Genomic DNA, 27869 nt, shown 5'->3' with positions numbered 1-27869 from the left:
TATGACTTTTGAAATTGCACCGAAGAAGTTAACGAAATGCAGCAGAGCTGAATAAATCTAATTCAGTGGAAATTACTAAAAACAAGCATTGAAAACGAAAGAATTGCGATGGCAGAGATATATTTCTGTTTCCTGGTACTGGATCCATTTTAATCTCTCTCGTTTCTAGCAGTTGAGAGATTTTCTTTTCAATTTCCAATCAAGTGAGATAACAACACAGTGACCCTTTTAATTCATTTCCTTTTTGGAATAGGTAAAGTAAGGCAATCAAACTGTTCCAGTCTGTTGCAATTACAACATAATCTGGAATAGTTGCCATAGAGCATAGATAATGGATACTCGGATAGTTCTTGGTTGTTTTTTGTTTGTTTGTTTGTTGATTTATTTACTAAATACGCTTGCAACAGTGTCTGTGTAATAAACGCTCGTTTTGTAATGATTAATAAATTAAATCTGTTGAATCGGCTTGAGAATACTCGTATTATGGTCTCACGTTACTCATCGACTGAGTATTTTAACTTAGCTCATTTTGTCACGACTCAACAGAGGCACTTGGTTCATAGCATTTTTCAGCTTTTCTTTCTTTTATTTTTCCATCTTTTATTTAATTTAATTTAACTTCATTTTTAGTCATTAAAATTTCAATTCTAAGGCACTTTTTTAGTTCAACGGTTTCTCCATCATTGTGTATTGGTTTTCTTGGTTTTCTTTTTTTTTTTTGGAAATTAGCTGTGACTAGTTAAAATTAGTAGGTAAACGACAAGGGTATATATTGTATATGTATGCATGTATGATCTTAATTTAGTTCTCTTTGATATCGGGATTGTGGGTGGGGAGGGAGGTGGTGCTGGTGGTGGCAAAGGAGGTGGCGGTGTTTTTGGGGGAAAACTTCTCTGGTTAATATTAATATTGTGTGGTGTGTGTTCGCTTTTCACGAGTATAAATAAACATAATTCCAACATTGATAAAATTAATGCTCTGTTTAAAAATAAATAAATAGTTTTACGTTACGGCAACGCAAGCAGCAGAACGGTAGTATTAGGGGAATAAGAAGAATTCAACAACAACATAAAGTAATCCAGTTAAATCAAATCAGAATTAATCTTATAACTGCCTCTGTGTCCTGTGTCCAGCAGACCTTCCCTGACCGGCCCTGACCTGACCTGCCCTGGCCTGGCCTGGCCGGGTCTGGCATCGGTTATTCCACATTACTCGGTATTAGACTACAAATTCATTAAGATTAGAGGTGAACGATTTTTTTTTGGGTATTTTGGTACTCGTATTCGGGTGTCCCACACCCGACTCAATGGCTCCGCTTCAGGCGCGTTCCACATAGTTGCCGGGGAATGTGCCAAAGCAGCCGGTGCGCTGCGAGGTGCCCACGAACCATCCGTCGTCGCACTTCTCCAGCACATGCACCAGATCCCCCTCCAGCAGCTCCAGTTCATCGGAGTTCTGTGGCCGGTACTTGTACAGTGCGCGATAGCTGAAAGGCAAAGGCAAAGGGCAAATTAGATCAGAACTGGGGAAAAAGCTCAGCCCTGAGGTGCACTCACGCCAGTGGCTCGGAGCTGGTGTCCACGTGGAGTGCGTCCGTCTTGTGCAGCGTTCGCGTCTCCTTCAGGATCCCGTTCACGGGCTGGGCTCCGTTCTGGGTCAGCGTGTTGAACTCATTGTTGATGTTTGTGCGCAGCACATCCAGATTGGGCCGCAGATTCGTGGTGCTCTGGCTGCTGATCACGGTCGTCGTCCTGGCTGCTATATCCTCGGCTCCAATGTCCGTGAGAACCTGCGTGAGAAAGTGGAGTCATATCGTGGGCTATTCACCTCTCTCATAGTGATGACTCACCTCCACATAGGACACTGGGAATATGCCCTTTCTGTTGGCGATCTTTCCCTCGAACCAATTGCCATCCACGCGACGCGTCAGCGTTACCAGCTCTCCCTTGTTGAGAGACAGCTCTACGCCCGACTGGGCCTGGAAGTTGTATTTGGCACGAGCCTGTCCCTCCGACGGGCGCTTGGACGGAGTGCGGGCGCCATCGCGGCTGACAATCTGTGAAACGGAAGAGAAAAGGAGCTTAGACGCCTGCCATCGACTGTTAGCGGAGAGACACGACACCCACCTCCACATAGCTCGCTGGGAGCAGCCCGATCATCGCATTGTGCTCACCCTCATACCAGTTGGGATCGATCTGCCGCCTTATGTAGATGGTGTCGCCCTTGCGGAAGGAGAGCTCTCTGCAAAAGATATGCATTAAAAATAATACTGGATCCATCAGAGTGGTGCAACCTACTTGGAGCTCTGTCCCTGGAAGTTGTAGAGGGCCCGGGCAACGGTTTTGGGACCCACCAGCGACTTGAGCGTCACGTCGGTGGGGAAGTCATCGTAGCGATTGAGGGCGATCGGGGACTTCTGCGAGGGCGTGAAGTTGTCCGTGTGGCGTCGAGAGTTCATGTCCTGCAGCTCCTGTAGATACTTGCGGCGTCGCTCCTCGTGGTACAGCTTCTGCATATGCTCCGCTTGGCGTGTGGCTAGTTCCTCCTCCGGTATGTACTGCTTCTGCTCATGCCTTATCGGTGTCTTGAAGTGAATGTTGACGTCTGTGTCATAATAACGATTGGGAGATTCTGTTGAGATGCGAGATGCGGCAAAACGGATTCAGGCTGTGGCTGAAGCTTCAACTGAGACATTTAACCCAAAGGGCGTTGGTCCACCCATCATAGCCCTGAGCAGTCATTTTTGATGGCTAAAATATCGAAGCTAGCAGCGGCCTACGCTCAGATACAAAAAGCTGTTGACATTTCGATTCATGAGAATGCCCGAGTACCAGATATAAGTATCAGTCCACTAAGTCCTCTACTACGGCATGTTTATTTTAGAAATAGCAAACTGAATCGTAAGACGATCTCACCGCAAATCGTTGTCATGGCTGTCGTTGTCGCTGCTGCTGCTGTTTCTGTTACGAAACCCCTGGCTTATCTGAGTCGCGGCGAGGTTTGTATCTGTCTGCCAATTGGTAAGCAAATAAACAGCCGCCCCACCCCTGCGACCACCCACCCCCCCTCATACAATCTAAGCAGCTGAGAGAGAGGGAGAGAGATAACCCCCCTACCTACAATGGGTGCAGGGGAGACGTGACGTGTCACAATCTCAAATTGAATTAAGCTTCACTTGATATTCCCCCTTGGAAAATGAGCTCAAATTGAAGCTAATGCTCGCAAGCAAAATAATCGTAATCAGTTAATTGGATACAAAATGAAACGGGTCTCGAGCTGGCAAAGGGTGGGGGGGGGCCTCGGACTACGCACACCCATATTAACAGAAACGTTTTAGAGCTGTGCTAAGCCACTTAGCCTCGCGATAAGACTCATCCTCATCAGCATATGAATTGCTCATTCGCATATATGTATAAGTTCTATATGTATGTAAGTGGAAAAGTTCGCATCAGTTCCATTCGATTCAATTGATGCATTAATGGAACTGCGCTGCAACTTGATTAAGATTGAATATCTACTACGCATCCATCCATTGATTGACCCGATTCAAGGAAATCCCCTTGCGTCGGGAGGTGCGGCCTTCTCTTGGGGCTGGGCAGCTGTACAAATGTTTGTGCAACAAATACATACCCCCCCACCCCACCACTCGTAGCAGCAATTAGGAACAGCTTTGTACAGCTCGTACACATACTCGTTTGTTGTGTACGAAGAGACTTGAAAAAGAGATTTAATTGACACTTGAGAGATTTTCACTTTCACTGATTTGTTATGGCGCATTTTTGCCAGCGTTCGAAAGTGTTTGAAAGCGTTGCCGATTTTCATCTTTCACTGGAAGTCCACACACCGACACACACACAAACACACACACACACACCCCATAAGTCGGAGACTTTTCAAGGCTTTTCCCTCCTTTCACGCTCAATTAAGTTTTTAAATGGTTTTTCCGTTGCTTCTCCCCGCTCTTTCGTATTTGTCCATTTGCCGCTTATTAGTCACAATAATCAATGAGAATCAGAACCAGTACGCCGGATCGAAGGCCCGACTACTGAGGGGCAATTGTCTGATAAACCAAAGAAGAACGAATAGCAACAAACACGAGATTCACGCTCCACTAGATCCCCCACTCACCCCCCAACAGAGAAAGGTGTCGGGGGTGTGGGAGCTTCGTACCTACCCAAGATCCCAACTACACCGTAGCACGCGTTGTGCTCAACTGAAACCGAAATCGAAACCGAAACCTAAACTGAATGGGGGGCTCTGACTGACTCAGTGCGGTGGAGGAGGGAGGGAGAGCTTCAGCGCCGACGTCAAAGACTCTTGTCTCTGGGAGAGTGAGAGTAACGTCGGGGCGATATCAACGGTCGCGTACTACGAGTTCCGTTGTACGTTTTGTGACGGCGCCGCCGACCAAAAGTCACGTTTAATTGTTGTTGTGGGGTGTGTGAATCTTTGCGAACACTGACACCAGACAGACCAAAAATGTGGGGCAGGGTCTTTGATTGAATAGGAATGGGAAAGAATAGGCTTGAGAAATTGGAAGGCTCTCCAGCTTGAGTTCATTGTAATGAGGTTTACGAGGACTAGTCAACTTTGATATGATTCTGAAATTTCTCTAACATTAATTCAATGCAAATATTAAGGTTTGTTTCGTCTGTTCCTTTTTATCACTGGATATAAATAAATTTCTTGGCTTATTTTGTATTTCTTCGTGTCTGGGAATTAATTTCGTATGTCTCACATGGAACGAACCACTGTATTTGATCTTGAAGAAAAGCTTTTGCTCACGAAGCTTTTATCGCAGAGTTCGTTCGGAACGTGAGAGCAAGTGCTAGAGCAAGCTCTCCCTCTCTTTGGCTCTCACAATCTCTCTTGCAGTACGTACGAGTGATAACGAGTTTTTTTGATTTTTGCAAAAGAAAAACCGTGAGAAAGTGCAAAAGAGGAAGGTCACTTGCCCGCTTAATCGAATGAGAAAGTGCCAAGAGAGATGGGCGGGGAGAGGGGTCGATTGATCACTTTTCCTTCTTTCACATTGGCTGGAATCTAATAAAATATCAATACTAACTGCCATGCCACTGTTGCTGCTGCTGCTGCTGCTGCTGTTGCTGCTGCTGCCACACGAGCAGAGGAATTGAAGCTCCGATTGCATGTCGATTGGCCAAGTACGCACGTCGCTGGTCCGGCAGAGGGGTGTGCGGCAGACCCACCATGTGATAGGACACCTCTCCCACTCCACCAATGGACGGCTGATGCGGGTGGGGTGGCACCATGGGGGCAGGGCCGGAGTAGTCATAGCCCCTACGATGTATCCAGAGGATTTTCCCGCAATTGGCAATGTCGCAGCTGCTGCCTGACGCCGGATGCCGGACTTTGTTGTTGTTGTTGTTGTTGAGGTTGTTGCATGAGCTGCTGTCTGCCCCACTGCTCTGCGGCCGCTGCCAGGGATTCTGATTGGCTTCGGGGCTGCGCCACCAACTCTGCTGATGGGGCTGATGGGGCTGCTGCGGCTGGGACAGCCTGTCATCTGTCAGCTCTAAATCATTGCAGCTGCGATTCAGCTTCAGGCTGGGATGCGACTGCCGCCAGTGGACACTCCTCCTCACATGGCCGTACCCGTACCCGTACCCGTTGCCATTGGCATTGACGTTGCTGTTGCCGTTGCCGTTGCCAAGGAGATTCTGGCCATGCTGGCTGGAGTAGGTGCTGCTGCGACGCGGCGCCAATGTTTGATGTATCATTGTGGGCACGGACAGGACTCCTCTGACAGTTGCATAATCCGCACCCGTGGAGGCATCTATGCATGCAGTTTAGGCCGGTCCAAAGGCTGAGCGGTGCGCGACTCTCACGTTTTGGCACGGAAAATTGAAACTAACTAACGACCGCGACAGGTATTCCACATCCACTGGCGAGCACACGCGGCGTTTGTTTTGTTGACGGCACTGTCTTGGCCATGGCAACGTGGGTCGTCAGTTGTCGGGCAACCCCAACCCTCCTGCCGGCAAGGTGAGCTTGCGCAGGGTGGTGTCGGTGTTCGTCCCCTGCCCACTTATGTACACACTGTGGGGTGGTTCAGATGCGGTGCTGAGTGCTTGATAAGCAGGTCAGCTCCGTCAGTTTCAGCGTCGCGTCAGCGTCAGCGTCAGCGTGGCCGGCATTTTCATTGGACATATCGATTAATTTGGCCCAACTAATGTCCGGCGCGCCTTCAAAGCGAAATTGCACCAAGTGCGGAAATTCGTTGTCCGTTGTGCGTTCTCTGCTCTCTGCTTTCCGCTCTCCGCTGTTGCGGTAGTAAAAAGCTTTTAGCAAAGGTCATTGATGACAGCACCAACAGCAGCAACAGCAGCAGAGGCGTAGCTGGCGACCTAACAGGGATTTTATTGAGTAGCAGCAAAAGGGAACTCCTTTCAGGTTATTCCTTAACTTAATGTTGGGTCCTTAAACCAGCAAACTTGTCCCACAAGGAATATATTTGAGTACAGCTAAATGCCTCCTGGGAGGGAGGTTTATGGGCGACCCCGTTGCTTCATCACTCACCTGAGCCATCGATAGTGTCTGTGCTGTACGGTAGGTCGTAGGAGGAGGAGCTGTAGAGGCCCTTGATTGGCGGCTGTGGGGGTATGGGGGGCGCGTTCGAGTCGGGATCTGCGCCAACGATTACAGATAACAGATAGAAAGTCAGGGATAGATAATTTCGAATAGTTACAACCAATGGAAGAGAGAGAGAGAGAGCCCTTATGGCAAAAGCAGCAGCTCTACGAGATTAAACGCCAACCGAAGCATAGCGGAGATTAGGAGTTGCCCCCAGTGAGAGTTCCCCGTCCCACACCCACACCCACCCACCCACTGCTCTCGCTGGAAGTTGTTCGTTATTGACCAGTTTAATCACCTTTAAACGTTACCGCCATTGTCTTCTTGAGTCGCTCCAAGGTGGCACCACCAGAGGTCGGGACTGGGCCCGTGCCCCTCCCATCCGGCACATAGCGTGCCTTGGGACGATGCATCCTCGGATCGAACTTCTGATTGGCAAAGATGTCGTCATAGTTGCCGCGCAGGGAGCTGGTCAGCTGGCCGCTGTGTTGGTGACGCGGCGACTTGGGCGGACGCGGCGGCGAGGTGGAGCTGGCGCGCGCAGCCACGCGCTGTGGCTTCTTGGGCAGAACCTTTGGCAGCTTCGGTCGTGGCTGGTCAGTGGGCTGCGGGTGCTTGTGCGCCACCCAATCGGCGCATAGGTGTGGGGAGATGTCGTGCACGTCCCGCAGGTCCGGATGCGACGTGGACAGATAGCTGATGGTCCGCGTTCGGGTCTCGGCGGGATCGGGCGACTCGTAGCGCATGCGCAGCCGCTCGATGTAGTTGCTGCTGCTGCTGAGACTGCGCAGGGGGCTCCGGACCGGCTGCAGCTCCCTTTTGAGGGCCGCCGTCTTGCTGATGACATCGATGTGCGGCATGAGGCGATCCTGGGCGCTGCGCTGGCGCCTGCGGCCGCGTTCAGGCGAGGGCGTGGCCCCGCGCAACTCGAACTTGTGGGTCATCCGACTGACGTCGTCCGCCTGGCTGTTGTTGCCTGGCGGTGATTCCTTCCGCGGCTCCGCCTCCGTAGCGGTGCCCGAGGCGTCTTTGGATCCCGCACTGAATTCGGGATCGCTGCGCGCCTTCCGCAGCGGGCTAAGCCCAAAAAAATCGCTGGTCTGTTCGTTGGACTGCTGCTCCGTCTCCCGGTGGATGCCCTCGAAGCGCTGCCGCATCTTCTGCACCTCCCCGGTGTAGACGCGCTGCAGGTAGGAGCTCGAGCAGGCGGACACCTGCGACTGGGGCGAGAGGCTGCGCGAGCGGTAGTAGGACTGGCTGTCGTACAGCTCAAGGCTGGCGTCTCCTGGCCCGGGCGAACCATTCTCGTAGCTGAGCAGCTCTGCCTCTGCCTCTGCCTGCTCGTCGGGTGGCCGCAGCGGGGGGCTGTGCAAGTGAAAATTTACCCGTGCAGCGGGTCGCTCCCCGTAAACGCCGCTCAGATCCGTCAGCGAGTTGCTCAGCTCCGTGTGGGTCAGCAGCTGACTGTTCCTGGCCTTCTGGCGCGCCTGCATGTTGTGCTCGATGAGGCGCATCACCTCGGCCTCGTCGGGCGAGGAGTCCTCGCGGGCGTGGTAGATGGTCTTGGCCGGCTCCTCGAACTGGCGATCCTCGAAGTACTGTATCTTCTGGTTGATATTCTCTGCTGGCTCCTGCTCCACCTTCGCGGGAGCAGTCTTGGCCTGGCCCTTCACCTCGCTGGGCTTCGGACGGGGCGGCACATCGGGTGCTCTGGTCAGCGTGAGTTCAGCATTCTTGGCCGCAATGGCACCGCGCGTCTCCCTGGCCACCACCACGGGCGACTGACTGCGCGTGGGCCGTGGCAGAGTCTGCTGCTGCTGCTGCTGCTGCTCCTCGCGCTTGCGCAGAACAGGTCCAAGCAGCTGCTCCTTGGAGATGTTCGAGTTGCAGCGCACCTTCAGGGTGTTGGCATGGCAGGAGCCCTGCTTGGAGCCCTTCTCCACGGTGACCACGTACTGCTCCTCGACGGCGGCGCCCTTGCGGTTGCCCCCCGCATAGATCTCGTTCAGCTGCTGGGTGATCTTCTTGATCTGATCCTTGGACAGAGTGCTGACCAGATCGTTGTCCAGGTGACGGTCCATTTCGGTGTCGTCTTTCTGCACGCGCTGCTCCAGGCTGCTGGCCAGATCCGCCACAGTGTTGCGTCGCCATTGGCGCGGCACCGGCTGCAGCTGGCAGTCCTGCTGCAGCTGCTGCTGCTGCTGCCTGAAGAGATTCAGCTGCTCAAAGTTCTCGCGCAGATCCTCCACCGACTTCTTCTTGGTGCTGAGCGATTGGTCCGCCTCCTGACGCCACCTGATCTCGCCCACGTCCTTGGAGCGGAAGTGCAGGTCCCGTTCCCGCTGGTCGTGCTGCAGCTTGCCCACCAGATACTGCAGCTCCTTCTCGGCGCGCTCGTGCAGCCGCACCTTGCGCCACTCGTCGAAGGCCAGCAACTCGGCATCCTTGCGCAAAGGATGGAAGCTGCTCGAGGAGGTGGCCCGCTCCAGCTGGCCCACCCGCTCCAGGGTGCTGTAGAATCGATTCAGATCCGTGAAGCGTTCGCAATTGTTGCGGTAACGGCAGCTGGGGCTGTGCCGCTCCAGATACGTCAGGGATGTGGCACTGTGGGCCAGATCGCCGCACTGGTAGAGGCTTCCCGGTGGCGCGGATCGCTTGCTGCGATCATCGGCGCTGCTCAGACTGCTGGCCCGGGCAATGGCCTGTTCCCTGTCCTGCCGCTGGCTGGATCTCAGGCTGTCGATGCGACGGCGCGAGGGGGAGCGCACCTCCCTCTGGCTTTGGTTCTGGCTCTGAGGCACTCGCACCTCCCGCGTGGGCGAGAAACGGCGCTCCAGCCCGGCTGTGTAGTCCGGCTGTGGCGACTGCGGCCGGGCAATGTCCGTGACTGCCGCCTGGCACGGCTTGGCATGGCGATCGCGATCGCGATCCTTGTTCTCGTACTTCCACACCAGATCCTCGATGCAGCTGCTCGACGGTGCCTGATGCTGTGCGCCGCCCGCATAGTCGTAGACATCCTCCGGCTCCAGGGAGCAGTACTTGTACTCCGGCTGCTGGGGCAGCGACATGGACATGGACATGGAGACGGACTGCTTGGCGTTGTAGTCGTTCCAGAAATGGGTCTTCTCGCGCACCGTGTCGCTGTACGACTGCACGGACACGGGAGGATGCTTCCTTGCTGCCTTGCTGCTGTTGCCGGAGGCGGGTGGTTTTCCCACCTGACGCTTGCGCGGCACATGACCCTCGCTGCGGCTGCTCTGCAGCGGAACCAGCGACTTGGCCTTGGCGGCGGAGGGCTTGGCCTTGCCCACATAGATTTTGGGCGGGGCAATCGGCACGAACTCCTGCCGCACCATCGAGTCGATGGAGAAGGTGGAGTTGCTGCGCGGCAGGCTGTCGTTGGAGCCGGACTTCGCCTGGCTCCTGGGCAGCACCTTCCGCAGGGAGCGTCCGCAGTCGATGAGGGTTTGGGGCCGCACCTGGGGGAAGCACATCGTCTGCCTGGTGGTGGTGCTCACGGTGCTCTGACGCAGTCTGGGCAGGGACTTGCTGCGCGTGTGCTGCGCCTTGCAGGTGGCGTAGGAGCGCACCGCCTCGCGCACCTCCTGGGGCGACTTGAGGAAGGGGTCCCGCAGGATGTTGGTGCTGGCCTCAAAGTTGGTCCGGCTGGGCGGCAGCGTGTTCTCCAGCCGCTTCTTCTCCTCGGCAAAGCTGCGCTCCTTGGAGATGCTCCGGCCAAAGGCCACCGGACTGCGACTCGATTGGCGCAGGGCCAGGACACGGACCGGACGGCGGCTGGGACTCACGGAACGGAGACGGGACTGCTGCTGCACCCGGGTGACGCGACAGGCGCCGCCATCCTTGTGGCGCGTCTCCTTGGTGGCCGTGAGGGTGGCCAGCAGGGTGGAGACGGCGCCCGCGCTCTTGGACCGAGAGATGGGTTCGCGTCGCGTGCTGCTCGCGGAGGAGGCGACCTTCCGCAGGGTGATGGTTCCTCCGCCCGGCGGCTGGAAACACTGCTCGTGGCGGGACTTGGTGCAGCTCGAGACACGCACCGTGCTCTTGGTGCAGGAGGACTTGCGATTGGGTGGCATCGGGGCAGGCGCTTGGTCCTGCTGCAGCTGCTGCTTCTTGCTCAGCGGAATGAACGAGGGCAGGTTCTTGGACAGCTGCGAGAACATCTTGGGTGGGCTTGTGGCTGGCGCTGGCGGTGGTGGCGGTGGAGGAGGCGGTGGAGGTGGTGGCTGTGTTATCACTGGACTGGGCGCTGTGGGCTCGTCCTCCTGCAGCTCCTTGGTGCTCACTCGTATCTTGGTGAGGGTCGGAGTGATCTGTATGAATTCGAATTCCTCCACAATTTCTTGGGGGTTGAGAGGGAGGGATGGACTTGGATTAGGCGGCGGCTGCTGTTGGCTGTTGTTGTTGGTGCCAGTGCCTGTTGGTGGGTGCTGTTTTCGTTTTCTTTTCTGGTGGTTCAACTGGTGCCTACGACATCCTTGGCCCTCTTTGAGGACAGAACGAACGAACAACTTCGAGTGAGAGCAGTGTGTGTGTGTGTGGTGTGTGTGTGTGAGTAGTAGAGTGACCGATAGACCCGATAGAACCAACACCATTTGGATTACAATTAGTCAGTGGATTAGGCCAGCGTCTTATTTGATTATGTTAGGGTTTTAGAGATTATCAAAAGAAAGAGAGAGATCGACTCACCTCTGGGCCGCTCGGGCGCTGGCTTACGGAAGCCGAATAGGGGCGGTTGTCCGCCTGCCTGTAGACTCTTGTAGGCCTGCCGCTGCTCCACGGGACTGAGGGGACTGCTGACGGGCAGCTCCTTCTTGCGGAAGACTAGGTTCGAGTCGCTGGTGTAGCCGGATTCCTTGGCCAGAGCTCTGCAACGTACGCGGAGGAGGTGAGTCAGAGGAGATGCTTAGACCCCCAGGCTTGGGCAAATCTTTGTCTTACCTGGACAAGTTTCCTTCTGTGTAGAGCGGAGATAGTTTCGATTGTTCTAGATTCTGTTGTGGGGAGAGAGAAAACAGCATGTAGTACGTATAGATTGTATGTTCAAGTATATTCAGAGTGCATTTGTTGATTTATTGATTTTAATTTGGTTTTTATTTTGCTGGTATTAGTTCTGGTGCCTTGGCGATGATCCTGCCTCGCCCTCTCTCTATGGACACTTACTCCAAAGCCATCGAAATCATCGACAAACTCTATTACAATGCGCGGTATGCGCGTGTGCTCCCTATGCCACTTTTCGCATGGTATCGCATGGATCGTATCGGAGGAGGGAGACAGTAGAGATACAGAGTAAGCAGAGATTTCGGGGAACGGTTAAACAACGGAAAACAATCGGAAACTAAAAGCTAAGAACTGAAACTGAAGATCATAACTAGGAATACAAATACATATAGTAGAGTAGAGTAGAGTAGAGTAGAGTGCCATGCCATACCCCGTTAAAGATGTCCATCACTTCGTCCCACCACTAGAATTGTGAATAGAATACATAATTGCCGTGAGTTAGAATATTGAGGCGATCCGAGTGACTTTAATGGGTGTATGAGTGCATGAGAATGAGAAGTTGGGTTGTTGGGTATGTCAGGTATTATTATGGCAGTGAATGTCAGAGTGCAATGGTCGAGGATTAGGACACTCGGTGTACAGTGGGTTAAACGGATTAAATGACTGTGAGCTGAGCCCCCAAATTGGTAAGCCGTGCTTGGGGGCACTTACCTCCTTCTTCTCCTTTTCGGACACTGACGAATGTCCTGTGGTGTAGTTCTCGATGCGGCCGGGCTGATTTTTGTACGAATTCTGAGCCGACTTGATGGGATTTGGCATAGTACCATACAACCTGAAAGCAGAGTAAACAAACACTTTTTGAGTCCAGTCCTCTTCAGTGGCATACACAAGACACTGCTGGTGACCTACTTCTCGTCCTGGCTCAGGTTTCGCACATTGACGGCCGAGGAGACGGACTGCACGCGATGCGGATTCTGTGTGCGGTACCTCACCGTGGAGTAGTCGGAGTCGTAGTTGGGTTCGGGCTCTGACACGTAACCGTTGCTCTTGTACGACGGACGGGCTGCGTGGGTAGGGGAGAGACACGAAACACATTAATCGGGGTCACCAACGATCGATGGGAGGATGCTTGCTACAAATGCGATTAATATGCTCGTACATTGCTTGGATGGTGTACTGGCGGCGGCGGGGGACATGATGTTAGGCTAGCGTTTGCTTGTGGTCTGTGCTGTGGTTGGTTGGGTGTGTGAGTTAGGCCTTAGACTAGGTTGGGTTAGTCGTGAAATTTAGTACATAAATATGCGAGTATATGTAAGCTTCCCATACAATGAGCCAGTGAGCTGGAAGTCAAATAAATAAGCCAAATAATAATAATACAGCATGCACGGGATGAAGCTCTTTGCTGCGAGGCGGCACCAAAGCCTTGGGCTTTTGGTCTACAAGCAAAGCGGAGGAGGGCTAATAGGCTACTAGGCTACTACTTAGGGCAGAAATTTGGTATAGTTTAAAGATCAAAGAATCACCTCTGGGACACTTGTAGCGTATCACGAAATCGTCTGAGGCAAAGCGAATGGGCAGAATGAGATATTGTGAAGAGACAGACCAAAGAGTAGAAATCATAGATCGGACTGAAGCATTATGCAGAGGGATTGGTGGATTCGGAATGGGATGTTGGATGGGGGTAGGATGGGGGGGGTTCACAATGCTTCAGACCGAAATGAGTGAGAGGGAGAGAGAGAGAGAGAGAGAGAGAGACATTTACCGCCATTCTTCTGCTTGTGTATGGTCTGATAGAGTCGCTTGTACCACTCATGCTGATGCGGCTCCTGGACCTCCTGCATTTTGGGGTGGGATAAGGGGAACAGTTGCATATCACAATTCACATCGAAAGCCCACATCAAGTGGCAATCCCTCCCTTGGCCCCCTTTGTATGTCCATTACCGATCTGAGTATGATGGGCATTCCATCGTTGGTCACCGGACCGATCCCATCGTACTGCCTCCGACCTAACTGTGCCATTTTGCGCGGACGATCGTTCTCCGTCTCCGGTTCGCTCATATACTCGTGCTTGACTTTGTAGACTGTAGAAACCGCAGATTAATTTCAGTGGTTAGTGATTGCTTCTTTTGTGGGTAAGTATGTGACCAGGTTTAGGTTTGGTTTGGGTTTGGGTTGGGGTTGGGGTTGCGGGTGGACACACGGGTGTACATATAAGTCAGTGTTGTGCATCGACGTGAGCCTGAGTGTCTGAGTGTGTGTGTGTGATCCCTTTGGTCATTTCGCCAACACTCTGAGCTCTGGCTCTATACGCTTGGGTTGGGTCACGGGTCATGGATACTTACTGACTTCATTGGGCCTATAGGCTGGGCGGCTAGTGTCCGACAGCTGGCGGCGCACGAACGGCCTCTGCAGCTCCGAGCTGGAAGCTGAGCGTTCGAAGGCTTTTGGGGGGCGATAAACGAGAACCGAAACGAGATTAGCAAGGCAGAACGAGAGAAAGGGACACAAGGAGAGAAATACACAGAGAGACAGAGACAAGAGACAAAGAGAAAGAGAAAGGACTAGCACTGTGTGTCTGTGTGGGTGGAAAGTACTACTTCTGATCTTGTCCGAGACGCTGGCAGAAGGCGCCACTGGGCCAAACTGCGCGGAGCAATCCGTTTCGGTGTAGTCGGAGTGGGGGTCTCCGTTTGTGTGCGACCAGGGTGTTGTCGTCTGCTGCTGTTGCTCCTGCTGCTGCGGCTGCTGCTGCTGCTGCTGCTGGAGGGCCGTGTAGCGTCGTGGCAGGGTGGGCGACTCGAAGTGCACCGGACGGAACTCCTTGCGACCGCTCAACGAGGGCGACGGCTGCGGCGTCCACACGGGCTGCGTGGGTGGCGGCGGGGGCGTGGGCGCTGCCGATGAGCTGTGGTTCAGATCGCTGGCAGAACCGTATGGTGTCCACACGCCTGTTGAAATTTTCGAATGGTTGAGCGTGGGCGTTTGGAGCACAGGTGGGGGGGCGGTAGGGTACGTGGCAACATGACATCTTCAGGGGCGCCGGATATCGAGAGTGTTCAGAGATTGAGTTTCCCTCCCCCGGAGATTTACACTTGTCAGCAAGTTCATGCTCGCAATCTGTGGTTTCCCCTCCCTCCTATACCTTCACTTCTTTTCTTTCTCTCGAAAATAGTTTAGTTGCGGCAGTCAACAAACCGAGCGAAGACAAATTGACAAACAAACATAGCGACGTGGAACAGCAATAATTAATACGACGGACGGCGACCAAGGAAGCCGCCATTTGGCAGCCATTCAAAATTCGCCCCACACACACACAGTCTCGCACCGTTCACATGCACACACACACACACATACATTTGGATGGGTGGAGGGAGGCGCTGTAAAGGCGCTGCTGATGAGTCACAGCATTTGGCGCATGTTTAGCATTCACACAATCAACACACAAATAGATATTCACGTATTCACGTATGTATATTCTCCTGCCATTAAAGAACGGCGCGAGGTGTGCTCCAAGTGTTTGCTGGCCCACAGCGAACCCTCCCGGCTAAATACACGAAAAAATCAACGAAGAAGATCGCCCTAAATATAAGCAAAAACCCTTCGAAGCTTCTCTAATTTCTCCAATATATATCCAGTGAAAAATGGCAGACCAAAAAGCTCTAGAGACATCTCTGACGAAATCACATTCATATTTTCCTTATTTAGATCATGGGTATATGTTTCTACGATTCGATTTACATTCTACATTCTCAATCAGGAAACAAAACATTAAGAAACACAAAAAGAAAAACGAACGAGCTATTCATCAAAAACTTCGATTAGTTTGAAATATCTGCGTTGATTTTTAGTCCTGATTTATAGTTGTTTTAGATCGCTACCAAAGGTGGATAATTTTAAAGAGTTGGCAGGAAATTTGCCAATCAATTTGAAATGTTCCTGAAGTTCCTCGATTACTGGCGAAGCAACCCACAGCTGCGTCTGTGCTGTGCAGCCTTTGCATTGGGTCTAGCCAAAATCTTTCATTCTACAGATTTATTTGCCACCTGTAAAAAAACCAAAACCCACAGATACAGTGATACACCGATACAGATGCCTCATACATACATATGTATGCATGATGCTGATGGCTGCCCTAGGCGGCGCATTGCCTTCGAGACATTGACACGTATTTCACAGAGGAGGAGGAGGAGGCGGCATCGATGCTGCCTCTAAATTTGTTGGCCGTTTTCGTAGCTGCTGGGTCTGTTCGGGGTCGGAGGTATGGGGTTGGGGTTGGGTGTGTGGGTGTGCTGACGTCTTTATTCAATCAGCACTTAATTGAATTATACAATCGAATCAAAAAGGAAACTTCTCCTCGCAAATGTCAATCAAATTCACACAAACACACACACACACACACAGAGAGAGAAATCCTCTTTGGTCACTTCTTGAGTCCAACCCGTTTTGTGGTTGTCAGTCGGATTAAGATTTGGATTTGATGGATTTACCTAGCTGAAGCACAGGATGGATCACTGATAGTCACAAAAATGCACGCAGATACGAAAATACGCAGATACGGATTTAGGGAGCGATGTCGCTGATTGAGTTGCTGACTCCGCGCACGGCTCGAGGCGAACTGAATTTTGCGTGACCCGGCAGCACCGAGCAGAGCGCGCCAGCATGGCCCAAATGGGGAATGTAATGGGATTGGGATTGGGAATGAGAATGAAGACAAAAGGCCAAAATCAGCGAGCGAGCCCAGGCAAACAAAACACACCCAGTTCGGTGGGGCAGTCGCTACTCGGCTGCTTCTCGGCGTACCCAGTACCCAGCTCCCAGCACCCAGTAGAAGATCAATTACTCGAATTGTGGGAGCAGTTCGGTGCTCGATCAAGCGCGGACAGGGGAGACCCAGACTTGGGCGCCAATTATGCGTGCAATGCGAAATGGAACGGAAATGTGTGTGCCGTACACTGCGGCGGCGTACACTGAACCAAGCGACAAAAGGTTCCCCGGAATTATTTCATTGCGTTTCATTGGTTTTTTTTTGTGTTGCTGGCCAAAGAAAAAACAAAACAAAACAACTGTGCAGCAAAGCCAGACCAAAAACAAAAAGGCTCAAAAACAAAAGACACAAAGACAATTGTCATTGCAAGCGAGTCTCGAGCTGGGCTTGGATTCGATTGGTTTGGTTTTGGCGGGGCACTTCCGGTGGCCGGCCACTGCTGTTGCTGCTGCTGTTGCTGCTGCTTTAGAATCAAATCAAACGGAAAATTCGCTTGGAAAAAATGTTAATAAAGGCACTTGAGTGCGATAGAGCGGCACACCCTCAAGGAGCGCCCGCAGTCGAGCAGAAGTCGCATTTCGAATATCGTTGTTGGAGGCAATTCATTTGAAATTTATCGATTTGCAAACAAGAAAGATTCTGAAACGAAACGGGCACAGCGGCGACAACAACAACAACAACAACAATAGGGGGGTAGGGGGGGACTGGGACCTGCACTAGGGAAACCATTTAATTCTCACTTTGGTTCATTTTCAAAGTATTCTCCACATACCGGAACCCAACCCGCGTTGGCCTTGTGAAAATCCAGCAAAACAAAAAGGGTGGAGGGTCGGGGGAGGCGCGGGACAGATATAGATAGATGCCTGCCTCTCTGCAACCTGTCACTGAATCTGAATGGCAACGGGAGTTGGGAGTTCCACTCGGAACTGCTATCGAGTCGGAGACCTGTCCCTGGGCTTGGGCCTGGGACTGCCACTGGAACTGGGAATGGGAATGGGTGCGGCTGCCTCTGGCAAATTGGGAGCATTTCCTGAGTTGATTTATGTGGAATGCATGGACAGAACGCAACCGTCTGTGGATTGGGGCTGGCAGTGGAAGTGGAAGTGGGACTGCTATTGGGGACTCCCGAGTTTGGGTTATTTATGGAGTGGATATTTGTGGCTTTGCTAATTGAACGGGGAACTACTTCAGAATGGAATCAAAAAGGGGGCCGGGGAACAGACTTTATCGATCATCTAAATTATTATAAAAAAAATTGGAGAGTAGCCGCAAACTTCGTTTGATTAAGCAACAAAGAGAGCGTCACAAATATGAAGCTAGAATAATTTAAAAGAACTCTGGGATCGTAAGATACTGATCTTGTATATTTCTGTACAAGTGTGGGTTAATTTTAATTTTTTTTATTATTTTTCCATCTTTTTTTTAACAATATTCAGTCGAATTCTTCTTGCCACATTCTTAAATTAATCAACCAGCGGGCGTAGCCCCATCTTCCTCTCCTTGCACAATTATGTTTGACATTAAGCCACCTGTATCTATTGTGGTTTTATCTATTTCCATCATCAGAGCACTTTGGCAATCTCAATCAAATGTATAATCCCCGTTTTAACCATGACAACGTCATCAACCAAAATTGATTTGCCCATTCCATCCCCGTCCCATCCCCATCCCCGTCCCGTTCCCGTCACTGATTCGCTTCCAACCGATAGGCGGGCGGATACGCGAACTTTTCGTTCAAGTTCAACTGAATTTATACCAAAAACAAAAAACTATAAATTATTTTCACTCACTAAAAGTCTTTGAATTTATACTTTTCCATTCTTTGGCATAGCCAACAACAACAACAAAATATAAATATCATAAAAAATAAAACCAGCGAGGAGAGAATGTTAAAAATAACAAAATACTCGTACAGATTAATGCTTTAAATAAATACAATATGTGTATGGGATGTTCTACCAATTTCCATGGCCCATACCGGCCATATAGCATAAATAGAGTCCGTTCCGGAGCTACATATCATCAGATGCCATCAGATGACGCCAATCGAGAAACGATGGATTTTTGATGGATTTGTGTACGCCCCCGTAGAGCCTTATGGGGGGATGATGATGATAATGGTTGGAAAACCCAAGGCAAACAAATCCGAATTGGGCGGAAAAACACACAAGAAAAAACATCACATGGAATGGAATGGAATGAAATGGTCAGGGCGACATGGCAGAGTATCCAAGTATCTCTGGGCAGTGTTCGTGTTGGTTCTATTCAGCGTGAACTTTTATTGGAGACTGTAAAAGGCGGAATCCGCGTGGGCGGCGGCTAACAAGAACAACAATTGAGAACATTGCAAATATTGTAATAAATATTTGTTTCGTATTTTCTCTGCTCTGCGGGATTTTACGTCATTTCGTATATTTAGCGCATGGCGCACCTCCAGCGGTCCCACTCCCACTCCCCCTCCCCCCCCTAGGCCCATCGGCTTTTCCAGCTTGGATTTTCCAAATTGCTCGCCTAAATCATGTGGAAATTTTGGTGTGCGCACAATTAACATGAACTAATGTGAAATATTTAAAATAAACAATCCGAAACGGACAACAGCCAAACAGCCAACGTGAGCGAAATCAAGTTCAGAAAAAGCCAAACAGAATAGAAGAATCTTCATTAAGTAATCTATAAATAAGGGCGATAAATCGAGAGATGAAAAGTTGATTGGGAAACGATGGATATTCGCGGCAATGTGCTCAAACATTTCAAAGATTGAAATTTCCATTCACAGCCGGAGTAGACTCGTCGTTGAATCATCAAAGAAAACACAGCCAGCCAGCCAAATGAAAAAAAACCCACTGAAAACGTCATGTTTGCCATTTGTCGATCGTTGCAGACGGTGGTGCATCCGCCAGATACCAGCTGCTGCTGCTGCAGCCATTTACCTGAGCCTGAAGGCGCGCGTGCCTTGAATTTTGGTGCGAACATCGCCGTGCCTGTGCTCTGTGTGTGCTCTGCAAAAGTCGGTGGGCAGAGAGGGCAAAATATTTGGTTGGGGGGATTTAGATACGAATTTTGTTTGGGGGTCGAAACTTCACTCAGTTCAGTTCACTTCACTTGGAGGCCTCTGCTTTGAATCACTTGCGTTTCCGCCGATGTGGCTGGCCAAGTGGCAGCAGCAGCGGGGGGGAAGACACGAAAAGAACACACAAACAAATTTGAATACAAAACGCTCGACTAACCCTGCCCCATTTCTTTTGCTGTGGAAATATAGAAGCGACTTCTGATTTCTGATTTCTGACTTCAGACTATATTTCTATTTTTTCTATTTTCCTTTTCTTGATTTTTCGAACGCGCCTTCGCGTTGCTCACACGACTTTAACACGACGACGACTACGAAACAGTTTTCATTTTCAGGCAGGTTGTTCGTTTCGTTCGTTTCGTTTTTCAAAAACGTATTCAGAACGGCCCGCCCCAAAAAAAAGCCCAGCCGAAAAACAAAAAATAATCTCAATTTGTGTGCGAGCGCAACACAACAAATTTGTTGAACGAAAGTTCTCAGTTCTCAGTTCTCGCGTCTGGCGTCTCAGATCTCAGATGAAAAATATAATTCTTATTTCCTTCGCCCCAGTACGAAGTAGTATAAACAACCTTTTTTATTTTGGATGCTTTCGTAAACAGAGACCGGAGAGGGAGACCCTGAATGAGGGATCGTTTGGAGAGCGAGGAAGAGGAGCTCTTTGACTCAAGTGGGTCATAAATTATGAACAGAATACAGCCAAAAGAAAAATGCATACATACAAATGTACATATGTATGTGTAGAGTTGAGTGTGGGAAATGACCAGAGGTTCGGTGCTCACGTCGTATACGCAATTTGATGAGAATTTCCTGAAAACCAAGAGCAAACTTCGCTGCATACTTTCAGGCGGATGCGCGAAATTCACTCGACACGAAAATTGAAAATGGAAAACTAAAATTAAACTCAATTTAGTTGTAATTATACCGAAAATGGGGTTAGAGACACTCAACAAGCAGCTGCACAGATTAGTGGGTGTGGGGCGGTTCATTACATTTAGGGGGCCATGGGTGGGGGGTGGTATCTTTGGTATCGGGTTCGGGATACGGGGTTCGGGGTCTGTTCTGACACACCATTCGCGTAGAGGAAGCCCTTGGCCAGCTGCAGTTCGCTGTCGATCTCCTTGAGCAGATCGCTCTCGGACCAGCTGCGTCGTTGCCTCTGACGCTGCAGCTGCTGCGGGTTGAGTAGGAAGCGCGTCTGCTTGGGCGGTCGTGGTCGCAGCCTTACACTCATGGCCGGTGCAGTCTCTGTGGCGGATACTGCTGTGTCTGTGTCTGTGGCTGCTGTTGCTCCTCTGTCTAAATGAGAGCATTCGGTTAGATTTCGGCATTCCCTCTCTTTCTCGTCCGCAGTCGTCGCTTCTGTCTGTTGTCTCTGTCTCTCCGCTCAATTGCCCCCGATTCCGTAATTCTTCTTTGAACAAACGAACCGTCTGTCGGCTCGGGTCGGTGTCGGACTGCACTTTGTTTCCATGCAATTGAATGGAATTAATTTAAAATTTCCGCTTAATCGCGATTCAGCTCTTCTATCTTTTCCTCTGTCTTCTCTTGCAAATTCTCGATTGTAATTCTTGGGTGGCAGATAGAAGCCTCTGAGTGGGGCGGGGAATGATGGTATGAAGAGCGATGTATATCGCACGAGTAGCTAAAGGGTTAAGCCGATTTCAGCCCTAAGACATTTGAGCGCAGAGTCTGAGCAGATTAAGCAAAGCTTTTCATTTACAAGGCAATCTAAATTATTCACTTAATTTAGGCTTAAATCTAAACACGTATTTATTAATGGGTATTTTGGTTAAGGAGCTATAGGTCATAGGTAGCGTATACGTGGATGAGCAGAAAATAAATAGAAAAAAATACATATTATTAGAACACTTCAGATTTTAGGTCATCTATTGAATTGAATCGATATGGGAGTCATGGAATAGGTTCCTTGAAAAGACCAATCAATTGACTTGATTTTGCTTTGCTTGTCGATTGAATTTTGTCATTTATCGAATCATTCCCGTTGCCAAATGGAATTAAATTGAATGATCGAATGAAAGGATAACTGAATTAGCTCGAAATCTGCTTTCAAGCATTAAATGAAGATAAATTGATTTATTTGTGATATAATTCTGCCAAAAAAATGACGGATCTGCAATCCAGCTGGAGTATGGCCATTGTTAGGTTAGGGTTCGAAACGCACTGTATGCATCAACATGTGCATAGGTACATTGTTCGACAGTGTTTTTGTATTTTATAACTCGCCAATTTAAGGTTAAAGAGTTGAGTATTTAAAGAGAAATAAATACAATGTATGCCCTTTTATTTGATGTAGGCAAGAAATCAATATATATATCAAACCAAAATTGAAGTTTTCTACCATATTTAATGGGTAGGCCTAAAACTTAACTTTTTTCTCTTGTAAAATAAACCTTAAAGTTTTAATTTTGTGGCACTATGTTACGTGGTATGGGGTCTAGTCTGATCTGTACACTACATTTACAAAGAACACATATCGGGATTAGTTTGGTTTCAAGCAAATCATCTCCTCTCTCTTCGGACACATCACACAATACAGCTAAATGGAATCGCATGCGGAATGGAATGCAGCAAAATGCAACAAATAACAATACAAATCTGTTGGTTAATCGAATAGTTTTTCGTTTATTAAACATTAAACAACACTAAATATAAATTTTTTTTTTTTTTTTATTACTTTTTCAATGTCAAACATTTAACAAGAGTTTCTCACAAAACAATATTTTGCATAAATTTTCACCTAATTTAGGAGCTGAGTTTTGAGTGGGGGAAGGCTGCGGGGGAAGGCTGCATGCAGCTGCGTGTAAGAGTGGGAGAGGGGTAGTCATGGGGAGGGGGGGTTTAAAGCATTCGGATTGTGGTTCTGCTGCCGGTTCAAAGGGTTGGGTTGGGTTCGCGATTCGTTCTCTAGAAGCTGTTCGATGCCGAATTCGACTCAAAGTTGCGCCAGTACTTGTCGAACTCATCGAAGATCTGGGTACGGAAGGGCGACCCGGCGAATAGCTCCTTCAGGCCGCCATTAAAAATGCTCGGAAGGGGTGACCGCAAGCCTGTCGAAGAGCTGCTTTCGTGGGTGGAGGTGGAGTTCTTGTTGCAGGTGGATTCGGATTCTGTTGCACCGTCTGTGTGGAGGAGTAGAGTAGGAGGATGGCGCACACAATGAACAATCGAGAGAGAGAGAGAGATAGAGATAGAGAGAGATAAATACAACAGAGAGAGAGAGGGGAGGGAGACAGACATAGAGTGTATCTACAGTATGTAAAGTGTGTGTGAGGGAGATGGCCGTACACCAGTGAGTGGGAGTGGGAGGGGGAGAGGGGAGAATGGAGCTCTGGCACTTAGCTAAACTTATTCCAGGCCGTCAGCAGGGACAGACCCACAAGGAGGGCAGTGCCCAGAATGGTGGATGCGGCTGAAGAGGTGGCTTCCGCCTGACGGGTGCTTGTGGGTGGAGATGGCAATGGAGAGGGCGATGCAGATGGAGTGTGGATGGGGGATTGGGACGAACGGGAACCTTTGATGATGGGGGATTGGGACGGACGGGAACCACAACCACGACTAGCAGGGTCTGTTTCGGGCGATGAGCGGGCACTAGTTACGGAAGCGGTTAGTCCAGTTAGTCCAATGGGAATATTACGACTAACGAGCCTCGCCGTCTGCGAGCGATTGCGATAACGATAACGATTATTGGGCGACGTCCCAGCTCCAGCTCCACCGGAGGTGGAGGATAACTCACCCTGCACGGAAGGCGGCAGACGCGACACCTTGTACGTCTTCACGATGCTGGTCTTCTGGCTGGCGGTGCTGTGCGAGTGGTCCGTGGCCTCCTCGCGCCGCTCCTGCTGCTCGTGACGCTCCACCTGTGCCCCATCCGGCAGCTGTTCGCTGGTCGAGAACTTTGCAAATTCGCGCAGATGCCGCGGCAGCTGCCCCAGACTGGCCTCCGCCTGGCCCTCGAGAATGCGCACGGGCGCTGCCTCCGCATCCGACTCGTTGGTGGGGGCGACCCCCGCCACTTGCACCTGGGGCTGCGACTCAGCGCCGCTCTCCCAGTCACTGTCCGCCGGCATGGCCAGCTTGTGGCGTCGCTCCTTGACGGCGCTGAGGAACTCGTCGCTTATGTTGGCCCGCTCTGTGGCGTGGTCCTGCTCGTCCTCGATCCTGGAGATTTTGATGATCTTGTGCTGGCGCCGCTCCTCACGCTCGGCCACCTTGTTCATCCACTCCTCGGCCATCTGCTGGCGGAACACCTCATCCTCGCTGAGCGTCGGCAGCTTGGCCGCCGGCCGGTAGCTCTCCCGTCGCTGTGGCGGCGGCAATACGGGCGCCCGCTGCATCTCCTCCATCAGGCGACGGCGCTCCAGCTGCAGGCGCTCCACCTCCAGGCGCAGCTCCTCCTCCTTGGACAGGATGTACTTCAGCTGCTGCTCGTGCAGCTCGCGCGGCAGCGAGGATCGCCTCTGCTGGCGATCGTAGGCGGGCGGCGGCACCACTGTGGCCGGCGACACTGGCACTGGGGCCGGACTCACGCCCCGCCTGGAGGTGGTGCTGATGTACTTTGGATTGGGATCCCGCTCGATCATGGAGTAGCAGCTGGCGTAGTGCGGCCGCTGCTGCTGCGGCGCCTGGCTGAGCATGGGCGCGTGTGTCCGGCGGCCGCCGTACGCGTTGAAGCTATCGAAGCTGTGTGGGTGGTGGCCACTGCTGCCGCTGGTCAGGTCGTTGGTGCTGGCCGAGAGGCGCGGCGCCCGGATGGGCTGCGACTGCCTGGGATTCGGGTGCTGTCCCTGCCGCTGGTAGCAGATCTCCACCTCGCGGGCAAAGGGTCGCGCAATGTTCTCCGAGTAGCCCAGATCGCTGGCATAGCGTGCCCAATCGTCCTGCGACGCGCTGCTGTTGTTGTTGCTGTAGTTGTAGTGCCCCACAGAGGTGTGTGGCCGGGGGCGTGGCTCGCTCAGGTTGCACATGGATTCGGCGCGTCGCGAGCGCTGCTCCTGCTGCTCCAGTTCGATGGGAATTTCGTGGGTCCTGGGCGCGGGTGTGCTCTCCATATTGCGTGGCACCGAGGACATGCGCTCCTGCCGGGATCGGGACGAGCGCTCGATCTCTCGCTCCAGCTCCTGCATGTGGGCGTGCCGACGCTGCTTCAGCTCCTCCAGCGGATGTGTTCCCTGGCCCTGGCCCTGGCCCCTGGTCATACCGCTGAGATCGAAGAGCGAGGCTGACTTCTCGCGCCGCTCCCTCGTGGACTGGAGCTCGGCGTTCATCTGCTGCGACAGTCGATCGAAGTCCTTGAACACCTTCTCATTGTCCAACCCATTGGCGGGCGGTGGGGGTCGGGGTGCTCCAATGGCATCCACCGCTGCCTTGGCACGCTGCCGAAATTCCTCGTACGTGCCGCCAAAGGTGGAGGCTGTGGCTAAGGCAGAGGCAGAGGCACTGCCGCTCTGCTGCTTGCTCTCCCTCTCATTGCCATTCTCTCTGCTGCTGCTCTCCGGCTCTTGCCGGCTATTTTTGGGCGCGTCATCATCCTCAATGAAAGTGTTTGCCGTAGTCGAACCGTTTAATTTGGTTGCTGACATAATTGGCGGCGGTGGGATGGGCGGCGGCGGTGCATGATCGGTGGAATCTGCCCCCGCCTCCGCCACCGCCTTGGGGAAGCGATTGCTCTGCTTCTCGTGGCTGGAATTCGTAATGTCATAGATCACCTGACCGTTCTCCGTGCGCTTCTTGGACTCGTACGAGCTGGTCTCGATGTTCGAGTACCGCTTGGTGTGCTGCTGCTGCCCCTTTGGCTGGCTGTTGCTTGTCTCGATGTTGGAGAAGCGTTTGCGCTGCTCCTCGAAGATGTCCGCCTGCCGCTGCTGCTGCTGGGCCATGCTGGGGAACATCCTGGCCAGTTCGCTCTCCATGCCGCCGCCCATTGAAGAGGCTGGGAACCTCACGTCCGTGCTGCTGTTCATCTGGTGGCTGGATCTGGTATGGTGGTGGTGCTGCTGCTGCTGCTGCCGCTGCCGCTGCTCTGTGTGCTCGCTGGGATCAGCTGCTCGCCTTGGTTTATTTTCAATCGATGACGATGCTGTTCCGTTCCTCTTCGGATCGCTTGCGTCATCTCTCTTGGCGCTCGCCTTGGCCGCTGTTTCGGCGCTCTTCACTGGCACTGGCGGCGGCTCTTGCGTGGGTGTCAGGCTCTTGCGCAACTCTCGCATCATGGCCGCCGTCTTGAGCATCTCGCTCTGCTGCTGCTGTTGCTGCTGTTGCTCCTGCTCGTTGTCGAGGGCACGCACTTGGGCGCTGCTCAGTTCGTGGTAGCCGCGTCGCTCCACGAACTTCTGATGGTCGTCCAGCAGCTGATCGGGCTTGGTCTCCCCAACCAACGGACGTTGTGCCGGCGACAGGCATACCAGCAGCTTGGGATCCGCCTGCGTCGGCATGCCCAGCCAGGCGGAACTGGAGCGCGACGAGGATGACTTGCTCTCGTGTGTGGTGGACAGCTGCAGCTCCCGTATGTGGGGCATCTCTGGCAGCGGATAGGGCATCGTGGCTGCCGCGTGCGTTTGTGTGTGCGTTCCTGGCTCTGCTATGTCCTGTGCCACGTTGGCTAGTTCCTCGAGCACCTGCTCCCCATACGGCATGGACGCCAAGGTCTCGGTGCAGAGCAGGCGCAGCTTCTTTATGGGATCCACTTCCGATTCTGGTGCTGGTTCCGTTTCGTCATCTGCAACTGAAATCTCTGACTCTTGCTGCTGCTGCGCGGCGGGGGGTGGTGCTGGGATGGTGCAGGTGGAAGCAGGGGCGGAAATAGGAACAGGATATATTGGTGCATGGAGCTGTTGTTGTCTGAGGGGCGGTGTGGGTGGCTGTGGCTGTGTCTGTTGCTGTGTCTGTTGCTGTGTCTGTGGCGGGGGACTGCTGCTGGCAAAGCTGGGCGGGGGTGAAGCCAGATTGATGGCCGTGCATTGGCTGTGCTGGGTGCTGTCCGAGCAGTGCGACTCCGCAGACTCCTGCCGGCTGAGCAGGAGTGGCGCCAGGGCACCGGAGGACACTGTGTTTGGATGGTCGGCTGTGGGATTGGTGGGATTGTAGTACTGTAGGCCAGCGGGTGGCGGCGGAATGGGCGGGGGGCGATGGCGAACGTGGCATATCCTGCTCCGGAGCAGTCGGAGCAGGCACTCCATTACCGATACTGGTCTGCTCGTGCTCCTCCTCGCGTCGCGTCATCTCGATCAACTCGCGCACTTTGTCCATGTTGCGAACGAACTCCTCTCGCGTGGCCGACAGCGCTGACGCTGCACCGATACTGCCGATGCTGCCAGCAGCCTCTGGGGCCGCCTGTTCGCGTATCGAACCGAAAGATACAAATGTATCTTCCGCTCTCGTTGGCTGCTCTGCGGTGGGCGTCGGCGTTGCCGACGAAGACAAAAGCGAAGACAGCGAGCTGCTAGCCGACGCTCCCGCTCCCGCTGCCGCTCCCACGTTGCCAAATTGGTTAACAGGTGTGCTCTCGCGGCTCTCCGTGTCCCTCTCCGTTTCCGTTTCCGTCTCCAGTTCGCCCTCCGTTTCCGTCTCGTTCGACGAGGTGGCCGCATCTGTGGTGGTCGTGCTGCTCATCTCGTCGTCGGGCCGTCGGAACAGTTTGCTGGCATCCGTGTCCAGGTCGACCAGGGCGCGCTCAGCCAGGGCAGCGGCCTGCTCCAGCTCCAGCTCCATCAGATCGGACATGCTGCTGGAGGCCGAGGAGCTGAGGTACACCAATTCCGCGTCCTCGGACTGCGGCGACAGTGTGCCCTGCAGTCGGGTGCAGCTCTCGAGGTCGCTGGGCTCCTCAATCAGTTTCGTCTCCAGCATGAGGGCCACCGGCTCCTCCCTGCGCTTGTGTCGGCGGCTAAAGTCCAGCTGGCTCTTGGGGAACGTTTCGGTCACCTTCGGGACGCGCATCCCCGCCTGATCGCTTCCGGAGGAGCTGCTGCGATGCAGGCCGGCTGTCCCGACGCCTGCCAGATCGCTGTTCTCCTCCAGGATGCTGTCCAGGTAGCGCGGGTTCATCAGCTGCGGCAGAAAGTGCGTCTCCAGGGCGTTCCGTTTCTGGGCGCGCTTCTGCCGCAGCTGCTCCTGTTGCTCGGCGCGGCTGGACGGCTGCAGATCCGGCGGGGCTGCCTCCGTCTCGGAATCCACCTCGCACACAAGCGGCGACTGCAGTACATTGAACTCCCCGGAGCTGCAGTCGCTGGTCAGCTCCAGCTCCTGGATCTGCATGTCGCGTACGAAGTGCGTGAACTGTCCCCCAGCCCCGGACACGTTCTTGGGTGACTCCACCAGATAGCGCGGCGGCGGCGACAGAGTGCCGCCTAGTTCTGGGCTGAGGCTCAGCGAAGCGGGGGGTGCTGGTGACGTGCTGCTTATCTCCTC

At 52.5% G+C, this 27869-nt stretch overlaps 1 protein-coding gene across 1 annotated transcript; it reads right to left on the bottom strand.

The window, feature by feature from the left end:
• Positions 1 to 103: 103 nt before the first annotated feature.
• LOC111080806 lies at positions 104 to 27819 on the bottom strand. The gene is given in 16 exon segments (XM_022376634.2): positions 104 to 1486; positions 1557 to 1789; positions 1850 to 2056; positions 2127 to 2241; positions 2298 to 2604; positions 6890 to 10951; positions 11299 to 11477; positions 11551 to 11603; positions 12322 to 12442; positions 12520 to 12673; positions 13134 to 13166; positions 13373 to 13445; positions 13552 to 13691; positions 20511 to 20738; positions 23197 to 26584; positions 26586 to 27819. Coding segments are annotated over 16 exon segments (10593 nt in total). The 5' UTR covers positions 27717 to 27819; the 3' UTR covers positions 104 to 1317.
• Between the last annotated feature and the right edge of the window lie 50 nt (positions 27820 to 27869).

This window comes from Drosophila obscura, unplaced genomic scaffold (assembly GCF_018151105.1).
Source record: "Drosophila obscura isolate BZ-5 IFL unplaced genomic scaffold, ASM1815110v1 contig_186, whole genome shotgun sequence".
Lineage (NCBI taxonomy): Eukaryota > Metazoa > Arthropoda > Insecta > Diptera > Drosophilidae > Drosophila > Drosophila obscura.
This window is presented reverse-complemented; position numbering and strand designations above follow the sequence as displayed.